Genomic DNA, 13,084 nt, shown 5'->3' with positions numbered 1-13,084 from the left:
TATTAACAAAAAGAAATTTATTTTGAATATGGGCAAAGCAAACTCAAAATATCTCTTACATTGTACTAAAATTAAAAAGAAAGGTACGAAATGAAAGAGAATCCATCTTCAATCTTAATTCTTCCCAACACCATCCTCGGCAGAATTCAAAAGAAGAATGCTACCAATAACCTTATCAATAATACATATATGTCCAAAATTTAAAATTTGAGTATATGATGAATCACAAAAAAAAAAAAAAAAAAAAAAAAAAAAAAAAAAAAACAAAAAATATGTGCCAAATATGAAAACCGGTTAAAATAATTAATTATAATAAACATGTTTCCTTGCTTTGTTCTTACATTTTGAGGCATGTACTTGTCATGTTGAGGTAATATAGAAATTTAAAAAAACATGATTGGTGAATATTTGCTAATGTTTTACACCTGGCTATGGTGGCAGTGGCCAATGGCCAGGCTAGAGCAAAAATGGTCAACCAAAATATAAAATAAAAATATTAACAAATTTAGTTCAATTAATAAATATAAAATTATTTTTTATTTGATATCTAAAATTATTCAAAAATAATATTTTTAAATAAACTAAAAATAAATTGAATTGAGAATTCCAAATATAAAAATAAAGAGTGATTACATTAAATAAATTTGTTCAATCACATTACCAAATGCAGAATTGCAAAATTTTGATTTCAATACATTTTCAATTATAGTATATCGTATTACATCCAACAAAATATAAATTATAAATATAAAATATTTTTAGAATCAATTTGGGAAACAAAACCCAGCTGTATTGGAACACTAACACAAAAAACGGCAGTGTTTCCTAAACATGCACATGGATTGGCTTAGAAAGTCAAAAACAAAAACAGAACACCTAACACATTCGTGGCTAATACGAAATTTTGGTCACCCTCACACGTTTTTTGTGGGATTGTTTGTTTTGTTTAGCCACCTCAAACCAGGAAAAACATTGCTTTCAACTGCTACAAATCTATCACAATATTATAATAATAATAATAATAATAATAATAGAGTTTTTTCCATAACAAAAATTATTAAAAAAGGAGAAAAATTTTATCAACGCCATTAAAGTAATAATCTTACTTATCTTTAACATTTTTTATTCAATTAGGTTTCAATGAGAAAATTACAATCTCTTCAGTTTGATTCAATTTAAATAGTTTAATTGAATTTGAACTGAGCCCATAGAAAACTCACCCCTCAATTCATTTTTTTTTTTTTTTTCTGTTTTTGAGAATCTTCAACCATATGTGTAAGTTGATTGATCGACACTAGTTAATGTACAATACCCGAACAGCCCAAGGATGTACCCAGCCCAAGTCAGAAGTTCTCAGACTTTGATAAGCATAGCTTTTGGTGACGGTTGACCCGGCCCAAGATTGAATTCGCATTTGTGTACCAAATTTGAAAAAGGCCCGTAAGCTTTCTTTGAAAACAAAAGCCCTTATAAAATCAAAATAGGTTGGACTTGGGGTTTACACACTTCTACTTGGAGGGCCACAATGGAATTTCACCAGAACAAGAGCACGAGGGAAATTCTTCCCTTTCAACTGCTGACAGAAAAAATTTCTCTCCATTCGAAAAAATAAGAGAGAGTTTTTTTCTTGTTGGGTTAGTTCATAAAGACGAGGGAAAATTTTCTCTTGTTGGATGTTGGTTAGTTTTTTAGAGTTTTTTCAAGTTTGCCTTTTGCACTTAATCAAAGGTCACAAAACAAATTTAATCTCCCAAAACGCACTTATTGAGAGGCCAAAAACTTCATTAGAAAAAAAGAAAAAGAAAAAGAAAAAACAAAATTTTCATCCCCGCAAACTTGTCAATTTCAATTATTTATTAGATAGTGGACCGCAACGTACTGCATGTAAAGCATAAATGGTAGAACGACGTGTGAGTCTGAGCATTCAATTTAGGTTATCTTGTGGGTTGATTCGTCGTTTTGTAGATAGTCTGGTATCTGATTCGTCGTTGAAACATTATCAATATTCGTCGTTGAAACAATAGGCAGCCCACGCCATCAATGTTAATTGACTAGTATTTTCAAATAAAGATATGAATATTTGTTCGCTAGAAAAAATAAAACACTAATAAATAATAAATATTTATTGTGTGTACTATGCACATAGTATTGTCCAAAAGGCAAATAATTAAGTAACTCATTCCTCAAACCACTCCTCCTCTAAACCTAGAAAATCTGATATACTCTTGAGATCAAAACCATCATGATGATCATGATATGGTTGAAAAGGCCTTGCATCACCCATGAAAGCATCCACGTCATCACCTTCTTGTTGTGTTGAAACAGGAAAATTCCAATTACTAACCATTTTCTCATTCTCATTCCTGTCATTATTATAATTAATCTCCTCATTGTTGGGTTGGTCAAACCCTAAAGAGCCATTTGGAATATTATTCTCCAATAACAGAAGATCGTCTATGTCCATATCCATTAAAAGATCCAATGAATTGTCTTCCACCTGCAACTTTGAAGAGGAAGAAGAAAAACATAACATTGGCCTCTGAATTGTCTATGTCCATATCCATTATTATCATTATCATTTTTTATGGGTTCAGTGTCCAACATGATAACTTTGGTGCAATGTACTGCTTTCGTTCGAACTACTCTGTATGATTTCTCTTCCAATGGCTTTTGCACTGTCTTTTTTTCCTCTTCCAAAAGTTTCACTTGTTTGTCTGTAGTTAAAATTGTAATCTTTTGGTCTTCAACTTTCTTTCTTAAACTGCTGTTCCAATAATTCTTCACATCATTGTCTGTTCGTCCTGGTAATCTTCCAGCAATAAGGGACCACCTGAAATCAATCAAATAAATTCTATTTTGTTTATTTAATTCTCTAACGTAAAGCTCAAAATTAGATCGCATGTTCATTTTTTTCAAAGAGCCCTGAGATTTAAATATAGATTTTATATTTCTTAAACCTCTAAATATCATAAAACCAGAGAAAGGGAAAAAGAAAATGAGAGACAAGGCTTGGTGTGGCAAAGAAGGACTCAACAGAGGAACATGGTCTGCTTCGGAAGATAAAATTCTCATTAATTACATTAAAGTTCATGGCGAAGGCAAATGGAGATCTTCCTCGAAGAGCCGGTACCTACTATTTCCTTTTTCTTTTTTTAAATTTTCTTGCAACCTCTCTCCATCTTCTTCATCAATCTTTTGTTTTTCCTTATTTTTGTTTTTAATTATTCCAGAAATTATGGTATTTAATTTTTAATTTTTTTTTTACAAAAAGTCTAATATTTTCTTTATTCATTTTACTTATATCATTTTTTATGTAATAGCTAAATTTTTTTTATATATAACAAGCAATGAATTTTTGCAGGGTTGAAGAGATGCAGAAAAAGTTGCAGACTTCGATGGATGAATTATCTAAGACCAGACGTTAAAAGAGGCAACATTTCTGAAGAAGAAGAAGATTTGATAATCAAACTACGTAAACTCCTTGGCAACAGGTTTTTTGGCTTTCTGTTTCCAAAATAATTCACCCTTTTATCTCAAGTGATACCGTTTTGTTTCCATAATAAAAACATATACAAAAATTGAATGCATGAAATAGTTTCAGGTGGTCATTGATTGCTGGAAAATTGTCAGGGCGAACAGATAATGAAATAAAGAATTATTGGAATAATTATTTAAGAAAAAGATTTGAAGATAAAAATAGTACAACTTCAACTTCCAACAGTCAAAAGAAAAAAATTTAAAGGAACACCAGAAGCAGGAACTTCATCAGACCGATTGTTTCGAACAAAAGCAATAAGGTGCAGCAAAGTTATCATGATGCCTCAACCTCTAGATTATAAAAATAAGGTTAACATAGAACGAGACAAAGACATTGGGCCACTAAGTTTACGAGGAATAACGCAAAAACCGACATTAAATAACAAAACTCATGCATTGTAACCTGAGATCTTACCATAAACAATAGCCATGTCGGTCACGGCCATGATGGATGAAATGCCTGTGGAAATCTTTTTTTTTTTTTTTCATTTTTCTTAATTTTATTTGTCAAAAAAATCAAATAAATTAATTAACAATGATTTAAAAGCATATAAACGAAATTCAACATAATGCAAATTCATTTGTTTCACATTTATCTTTATACAAATATAGAAGTTTAATAGTAAGAAGACTATTTAGTTCGTAGGGATGATATATATGCCGTGAGAGTGAATGGTATGTTATTTTCTTTCTTCTAAAATTCTATCCTTCCAAAATAACAAATAATAAATTTATTTTCTTTTTTTTCCGTTATATCCAAAACATAAAATGAAAAATAACTATAAAGAGAAAATCGGTATTTTTCATCACAATTTTTTGTTTTTTTTTTTCCCCAAACAAAGTGTAAATTGAGAATAAAGAGTCATCGGATGAATTTTGTACGGCCACGTGTACATCGGCCCACTGTTCGATTAACTGCCATTTTATAGGCTGATATGATGACTTCATCAGGACCACTGAGCGAAGGCTTCTTTTGTTTTGTATATTCCTTTTACTCACCGACAGATTGATTCTATATTAATTAGTCAAAGACTCTTACTTAATTTGGTAACTATCATTAACGAAAATAAATCATTCAAAAACAAAGAAAATCAATGGCGAGAATAATTCCTGAAAGTTATGAATTTGTACTCCAAACTTTATTGCAGTCAATCTAATTTTTCAAATTAAAACATTCAATAAAATAATTTTATAAATTAAAATATTTAATAAGTACAATTTTATAAATTAAAATATTTAATAGATGAAAAAATAAAGTAACTCCCAAGTAGGATGTGCCAAAATCATAAATGTAACTAATATCAATGCTCAACAGAATCAATATTCAAAATATAAAATTAAACATGTTCACTCACTCCCTCCAAACCATTGAGGTTATCCACATAATAGTCCTCAAATAGGGAAATACATATGCCAGTAGAACCATCCAAGAATGTAAAGAAGAATACCACAAAATGATAGCTTACAAAGCCATTTGGCTAACACCAATCAAATTACAATTGGCTGCCATAGGCAAGAATATGGCGCAAAGCTAGAATTTCATTTCTAAAAGAAAAGAAACCCTCATTTACATATATACCTATTTACAAGGCTGGAAAGATTCACCAACAAAAAGGATTTTATCTATTTAGCTTACCTCTCTGTTGAAATGGTTAGTGCCAGCTACCATATAAGATACTCTGCCAACGACTATCATGTACTCGTAACAAAAGAATACATAGGAGCTTGCTTTTCATTTTGTCTGTTGATCTTGGGAGTCGTGGGCTCTAATTGGGTTCAAACAAGACATAAGCTGTCTTGCTAGGGAGGACGACCGCACTCACTAAAAATTATTGTTCTTCTACCAGTCATCAAGCCATTCGGGAACATTGAGGTCATCTATGTCTCGAGCTGGGGAAGTTGGAGGAATAGTGCAATCCTCGTGATGACTTTCCAGATATTGGGTAACACGAGAAGTTATGTCATGAGGAACAGGATAACTCCCATCTCTCAACCTTTTCCAGTCAATACCATCAAACCATGGATGACTTTTGATAGAGTCAGAGCCAAGTCTTTTGTCTTCATCAACTTCTAGTAACTGGATAGGTTAACCATAAATAAAAACATTTTATTATCCCTTTTTACAGGAAGAAAAGGCTTTTAATGGAAGAAGAAAAAAAAAAAAAAAAGTAGAATAAAACCTTTGTGATGAGGTCGGCAGCTTGACAGCTGAAAGTAGGAGGAAGATTGATTTGTCCTTTTGCAATCTTTGCATAAGTATCAAGCTCACTTTCTCTCCATGATCCAAATGGCATTTCACCTTGCAACATGAAATAAATTAAGACTCCTAATGCCCACCTGCAAATTTACAGAAGAATTTATTACATGGCTCCATAGATCTCAATATGCTGTCTTGGGAAAAAAGAGGTGAAATATAACTGCTAAAATTCACTGGCATATAAAGGAGAACCACGTAAAGTGTAGGGAAAAAATTGATGCAATCAAATGTATATAGACTAATGCATTAAAAGATTGAACATGATAGATGTTGTACCAGTCAGCTGGAAGACCATGCCCTTTTCCCTGGACGATTTCTGGAGCCAGAGAATCTGCCATTCCACAAATTGTAAATGTTCTCTCACCAGACAACTTTTTCCCGAATCTGAAGTCCACTAGCTGTGATACAACAGAAAAAACTAAGAGATTCAGCATAATTCCATGCAATTTGCCCTCCATGACTTAGAGGAAGAATAGAGATTATCCTTTGATAGCAATCCAATGTTGATTCAGATATCTGAACATGGTTACAGAAAAACAAAACATAGAACCAACCTGCAAATTTCCTGTTTGGTCCAGCATTAAGATGTCAGGAGACACACCTCTGTAGAGAACACCATTCTGATAATCAAATGAGAAAAGGATGCAGGGTAAACAACTCTAACAATTATGTCTGGAAAGCTAATTCAATAATGGGATGAAAATAAGAAATGATTCTAGGCAATAGACCTTGTGTAAATCTTGCAACGCAATAATGACAGAGGCAGCACAAAACTTTGCAGATGGTTCATCAAGGGCTGTGTGAAGTATTGAAGCCAGAGGACAAGCCAAGCATGTGTTCAACAATATGCCAGCATGTGTTCTGTCTGCACAAGTACATAGAACCTGAGGCATGCGAGCAGAAGGGCTGATGCTCTTTACGAGATTCTTCTCTTTCAAAACCTGTGCCTCCTTTCCCAGTCTCTTGATCTTCTGCTTTGAAAACCTTTTCAGAGACAGTAAATTTTCTGACAGCCAAGCATATGCGTAAAGCACTTCATCAATATTAGTACGATTGCCAAAACCACATCACTTCTAATATTCATCAGCACATTTCCATGCAAGCATATATAACAACAAAAGTTAATGAACTAAAAAATATCCCTCTTGTTCTCATTGCTCTTCTTTCTTTTTTATTTTTTTATTTTTTTTGGAGGGAGGGGGGATGGTTGTTTGTGTCGAGAGTAAAGCTACCAATGAGAAGGCCAACTTTTATGATAAATAAAATAGTGCGGTAAAACAAAATTATATACAAAGACAGACGTACCTGAGTCCTTCAAAAGTACAAGTCCAATTTCACTGCAGTCAGTGGCATATAAACAAGTCCTCCACTCCTATACAGAAAACACTATTAGATGGTAAGAGAAAAAACTCTTTTGCTGCAACAGTCTAGGACAGAGCACCCTTACCAAATCAGAGAGGCGAACTTTCAGAGGGGCTGAAAGATCAGTGCTTTCAGCAGATTCCTTGGAAAAATCTGAAGATGAGCTCCTTGACCTAAAAAATATCAATTAATGACATCACATATACCATGTGCTTTTGATTTAAAGGATCAAAAAGAACTTATCAAATTTAACTAAAATGAATATATATGAATGGTCAAATGAAAGCTGCAAGTCACCATAGAATTTTTGAGTGTAATAAACTCCGAAACAATACTTCATAATTAAAATTATAACATACTTTTCAACTTCCTGAGAAAGTTTTGTCAAAGGGCCAACAACTGAATCAAAATTTTCCTTTGTTAGGATGGAACACACACAATCACCAACAGCAACTGCACTTAGTGAACCTATATGTTCGCCAAGAAGTGTCCATTCACCAAAATAGCTTCCCTCTGTCTTTTCCAATGAGAGCTTTTTACCACTCAAAAGACAATCATCCTCTGTTTGATTGTCGGACTTCAAACTTCCTGCATTTGGACTACTTAAATTCTCTGCATCAAAAGTAAGTCTCACTTGTCCCCTTTGGATGATGTACAAGGCAGAGGGCCCCTCAGTCTGCAAATTCACACTGAAGATTTATTGAAAAAATTCTGAAACAAAAGTAACAGAAGCATATATATTTTTGGGGAAGTGAGTTTTTACCTCATTAACTATTGTCTGTCCATCTGAGAAGGAAACTTCAGAAAGAGAATCTGCAATATGACTCAGCTGCAAGATTGTCAACCTGGAAAGTAGATCCACAGTACGCAGTAACTTCAGGGATGACAAATTAGAAAATTCTGACATCAGAATTCCACGAAAATCTTCTCTCTTTAAAGCCCATAGTGTTCCACTTGTCACAGCACGGACAGAGGCCTGGAGTGGCTTGTTATACCTGCACATACATAAGAAACAAGATCATTAAAAAATAAAAAGGTAACATCTTATCAAGCAAAAAACAAATTTGACTTAGTACATGAGAGGGGATGCAATCAAAACTTCAATAAAACACTTATAGTCATGCATGAACAAGAATATGGAGGAGTTTGGTTCATGCAGTATGTTCTGTCATTTGTCAAATAGCATTTGTAGATTTAATGATAATTTGCTATCTGGGATCAATTATTTGATTATTTCTGTGCCTGGTTGGCTCATATTCAAATTCCAAACACAAGATTTTTCAACTTGTAGGAACTAATATCAAAAATGGTTTACAACAATATAACATAAAAAAACTGCAATATAACCCACATCAGTGCCAGCTCCCCAAAGGATGACATCTTCTCAGCTGTATAACTCTGCAAAACCTTTGGCACATCTCCATTTTTCTCTTCCTGCCATCACATAATTGGTCAAATACCAATCTCTTGTCCTCACTAAAGAATGATAACATTGATGGTTTAATCAGCAGAAAAGCAAACCTGGGTAGCAAAGACCTCAAACTCTCCACTTCCAACAACATAAAAGCAATCACCTTCACCACCCTGCAAATTTAACTTATCATTGCAGTTCTACATCTTAGTGATAAACTCTAGCAAGATTGGCACATCAGCCCCAGCTATGTAAACCTACTAAATTATGAGCCTCAAATAATTAATCTGCAAAACAGGAAGCAAAGTCACCTGTTTAACTACAACTTCTCCTGGCTGGACTTCAACTCTTTGCATGCAATCCAACAAAACATGGCACTGAGAATCAGTAAGCCTTCTGAAAAGGAAGTGGTCATGCAATGCCCTCTCAATGTGAGCCTGCAGGCATATGAACATATGGGACTTACTACCCATTACTGGGGCGTCTTAAGACATGGAACATAAGAGAACTCATAAACAAATTATTCCCACTTCAATTTGCTACAAGTTCATGCAAAATGCTTATATGGAACATATATAAAAGAGCATTTACTTCTTCTTCCCAAGTTTTTCTATTGGCAGGAGATGGAGGAACCCAAACTTTCCCATTCTCTAGTGAACTCTCAATGGCACGAAGCCGTGCCCTAGATAAATCATGCCGTATGCGATGGTTCCTAGAGTTCCAGCTAAAGGTTGAAGGAGATTCTGACCCTGTCACCTCTACAACTTGAGGAATAGGGGGTCGTAAGACAGCATCTGGCTTTGTCAATTGACCAGTAGCACTCTGACACAGAAGGGAGTAAAAAGGAAAAGTAGAGTTCAGACGAACGCCAGTGAGGAGAAAAGAATCAAGCGAAAATTTTAAAAACCGTATAGATATAAGCAAGTAGTCTCTGTACCTCAGTTAGTCCATCAATATGCACAACTATCACAGTGATGTCATCAGTACGAGTTTCATATTGTAGCCAAAGCCGATAAGATTCAGCTACGATTGCAGCACAAGCATCACGTGGATCTTTATATTTTGCAACCTAGAAAAGGAGAAGCCAAACGAGTAGCCCAGGTATTACTTTCTTTAGAATAAAAAAAAAAAAATGGAAGAGTATACGAATGGAAAGTGTATCATAGAAAATTCAGTTGTTGCCAATTAATACCGCTGATAAGCTGATCTATTAAACAGGCCATCACGCAGTGGGACCTTACTACTTGAGATATTTATTTGGGTAAATCATTCTATCAACAATCAACTAACAGAAGAGGAACCAAACCTATATTCAAACATCAATTAATTGGAGTCAAAATGGCCACCAGGCAGATATATGCTACCAAGGAAGCATATGAGAATATTTTCCACATGATGCTGATAGACGCCATCGTTAGTCAGGTTCTTATATTGTACAATTTTGCAACTTACTACTTTTAACTTTCCTAATACTAAAAAAGAATATGAGATTCAAAAAGTTTCTATCTTGTCCTTTACACCTATGGTATAACTGTTGGGTAAGCAATATAATTGACTAATTATGCAAAATACTAGACCCTAAAACCTTATTTTCTTGTTCTCCTTTAATTAAACTACTATATTCTTATTTTTACAGAAATGTACTTTTTTTCAACCATGTCAACTAATACAAGCCAACTTTTAGTTGAGTTTGGATAAAGAATTTGAATTTACAATTTTCAGCCAAATGTAAAAGTTGAGCATTTAAAATAAAACATTTTAATAGGTTTTTTCAAATTCATCCAATTCATGAATCCCTCCAAACAAACAAAATCTATATTCTAACTTTAAATTCTTTCATTTTGAATCCCACCCATACATATTGTGTAATTTCTTAACATCAAGAATACTTAGCTACTAGGATTAGAGGATTCTATCTTGTGTTACTTTGTGCCCATAATTTCTCAACTTCACTGACATCATCTTCCAACTATCAATTCAAATATCGAACTCTAGCTTCTTTCTAAATCTCAAGGCTTCGAATCTTCGTCATGTTTCAATAAACATTAAGCTACCACTTATCCTTGGAGTTCTGTGCAAAATCAAAGGTATATAGGCTTCCAACACCAACAGCAATCATTTCTATTAATAGAGACGGAAAAGACATAAACCATAGTTCAATTTAAATTGAAAAGCAATCAATAGCAAAATTTACAGTTCAGACTTCAGATAAATTAAAACTATAGAGAGAAAGAAGATACCTTACCATCTCAACCACACTTTGGCTTGAGAGGAACTCAAAAACCCCATCACTAGCAAGTACAAAGAAAGGATGCTGAGGGGTAAGCTCCAACACAACGATTTCAGGATTAGCCACAACCCCAATTGTCTCAGCAATGGAATCCCCCATGCTCCTAGTAAATGCAGTCCCGGGATACATCCCATTTGGGACCCACAATCTGGGAGGATCACCATCATCACCCTCCTCAGTTCCCCAACATTGCACATCCGGATTCTTTAAACCCTCGATCTGATCCAAAGTAAGTACTCTAGCACCACAAAGCTTTACCCTTTCTAGCTCGTCAGCTCTAAACGGAGTTTGATCGATGGACAAATCAATAGCCGAAATATCCTTTCCTCTCCTCTCCGCTATAATTGCTCTAGAATCACCGGAATTAGCCACGTATATTGTCCGTCCCCTCACCAACACCGTGATAGCGGTAGTCCCACTCATACTATCATCCAAACTATCGGCATGCAACTGCGAATTGGTAGTCAAAAATGCTGAATGGCAAGCCTCAACTGCATCTACTTGAAACTTGCTACTCCTCAACAGATTCTCGCACAACTTTCGCTTCACGAACTGCGAGCACTGGGCACCAAATTCCCCATGCCCATCAAAGACGCCAAAGAAATGATCATCTGGATTGGTTCCAAACGGCGTGTGAATACAAAAACTGTCCTGATTGGCCTTATCGAGGGCATCGGGGTAGTAACCTCGCTGAGACAGATACGAGTATCTCAATTCGTAGTGAGCCGAAGGGACCCTAACTGTCCGTGATCCATCTGGAGGAAGGAACTGAGAGGAAACCCTAGAAAGTCTAGTAATGCCAAGTTCGGGGTCTCGGGTCAAGTTCAACTGGTTAATTTGGTCTCTGGTTTCGGATTCAGGCGAGGACGATGCCGGAGAAAAAACTGGCAAATCATTCCCTCTGGCATTTTGGCCTGTCTGTTGACTGAGTGGCTGTGGCTGTGGCTGTGGCTGTGGCTGTTGCTGTTGCTGTTGCTTGATTCTTGGGTCTCTAGGTGCACACACCTCGCCGATGCAGGCTCTCGAGTAGACACAACCCATTTAGCGAAAATTCATGGGATGATGGTTTCCAATTTCAAAAAATCTCAATTTCAATTCTTCTCTCCTTCAAACTCTGCCAAAATCAAAAACCAAAAAAAATTAAATACATATATATATATATATAAAAAGACAAATCAATGCATTCATTACAAAATGATTCCTGTTAACTAAGATCTACTTTCAAGATGAACAGTTGCAGCAACCAAATAAAACATAACGGAAACAATAATAACGATTAATTAATTAATTAAATTATTACCATAAACATATAGGAATGATGAAGACAGAGCATACTAAGAGAAAGAGTATATTACGCAGTTAACTGTGAACAAGTCAACAACCATAAACAAACAGTATAAACTAAGTTGCTAATTCGGTATGGTAACCCAACCCAAATTTGCGCTGCGTATTTTTAAGTGCAGGAGCTAAATGCGCACACGAAGAGTGATTGCTCAGCGGCGGAGGAGTCGGGTGGGAGTAGACGTGTACTGCCGGAAGAGCGTAAGATAGAGGAATGTGACGCGACGTTGTTGTGTCGTGGTTGGGTAAGTGGATTAGGCTTGTAAAAAAAGGGAGACGTATCAGTGCATGTGTGGACGGTCAGGGGAGTCTCTCAGCTCTTTTTTTTTTCCCTCTTACTTTTCTTCCTTCAATTGATCACGCGCTTGCCCATTGGACATGTTTTTATTATTATTATTATTTTGGTTTTAATTTTTAAGTCAAATATAAAAATGTTTTTATTTGTCAACTTTCCTCTTAACTTCTATTTTTGTTGAAATAAAATTTTTATTTAACTAAAATCTTCTTCAAGTAAAATAATATCTTCTTCACGTAAGATAAGAAGATAATGGTAAACAAAGAGAGAGAATGATTTTCATAAATAATTATTTTTATTTACATTTATTTTAATCTCCAGTTAAAAATTAAAATTTCACGTGTCACATTACCATTAGATTTATATTTTATGGTTAATGATTTGGACTTATTATTATTATTATTATTATGCTATTTAAATGACGACTTAATTTTAATAGAAACAATAGTTCAAATGTTAAATATTGACAATAAAATTTCACGGCTTTAGTGGATAAATCTCAACAAATTTGAGGATTAAATATGCATTTTGTCTATGTTGGAAAAAAAAATTGCGATAATAATATTGTTAAAAACTTTTTTTTTGAAAAAT

The 13,084-nt window shown here is 34.5% G+C and overlaps 1 protein-coding gene and 1 pseudogene across 5 annotated transcripts; one reads left to right on the top strand and one right to left on the bottom strand.

The window, feature by feature from the left end:
- The first annotated feature begins 2,559 nt into the window (after positions 1-2,559).
- Positions 2,560-3,959, top strand: LOC149493974 (transcription factor MYB1-like; annotated as a pseudogene). Its single transcript, XR_016322162.1, has 3 exons — positions 2,560-3,126; positions 3,362-3,491; positions 3,602-3,959. The product of XR_016322162.1 is annotated as a transcription factor MYB1-like (transcript).
- Positions 3,960-4,810: 851 nt separating this feature from the next.
- LOC105637764 (protein phosphatase 2C and cyclic nucleotide-binding/kinase domain-containing protein) lies at positions 4,811-12,491 on the bottom strand. Of its 4 annotated transcripts, none has more exons than XM_012221367.4 (16): positions 12,213-12,490; positions 10,813-11,971; positions 9,505-9,636; positions 9,159-9,389; positions 8,879-9,004; positions 8,678-8,740; positions 8,508-8,590; positions 7,920-8,151; positions 7,516-7,832; positions 7,242-7,329; positions 7,100-7,166; positions 6,523-6,800; positions 6,349-6,414; positions 6,071-6,192; positions 5,718-5,874; positions 4,811-5,614 (listed from the first exon to the last, which is right to left on the bottom strand). In XM_012221367.4, exons 2-16 carry the CDS (start codon positions 11,896-11,898, stop codon positions 5,378-5,380), a joined length of 3,285 nt encoding a protein of 1,094 aa, XP_012076757.1. In that variant the 5' UTR covers positions 11,899-11,971; positions 12,213-12,490; the 3' UTR covers positions 4,811-5,377. The 4 variants fall into 4 exon arrangements, with proteins under 4 accessions (XP_012076757.1, XP_012076755.1, XP_012076756.1 ...); XM_012221365.4 differs by having other exon boundaries at positions 12,290-12,490; XM_012221366.4 differs by having other exon boundaries at positions 12,158-12,298.
- Between the last annotated feature and the right edge of the window lie 593 nt (positions 12,492-13,084).

This window comes from Jatropha curcas, chromosome 8 (assembly GCF_041381405.1).
Source record: "Jatropha curcas cultivar XTBG-Jc1 chromosome 8, XTBG_Jcur_1.0, whole genome shotgun sequence".
NCBI lineage: Eukaryota > Viridiplantae > Streptophyta > Magnoliopsida > Malpighiales > Euphorbiaceae > Jatropha > Jatropha curcas.
Note: the sequence above shows the minus strand (reverse complement) of the source record. Positions and strands in the feature narration are given on the sequence as shown.

Excerpts from the sequence above, each read along its gene's own strand:
- LOC105637764 (XM_012221367.4), bottom strand. The coding sequence starts at position 11,898 with ATGGGTTGTGTCTACTCGAGAGCCTGCATCGGCGAGGTGTGTGCACCT. Across the intron at positions 7,330-7,515 it reads CTTTCTCAGGAAGTTGAAAA|GTCAAGGAGCTCATCTTCAG; the intron begins GTATGTTATAAT and ends GATATTTTTTAG. Across the intron at positions 6,415-6,522 it reads CGTTGCAAGATTTACACAAG|AATGGTGTTCTCTACAGAGG; the intron begins GTCTATTGCCTA and ends TTTGATTATCAG.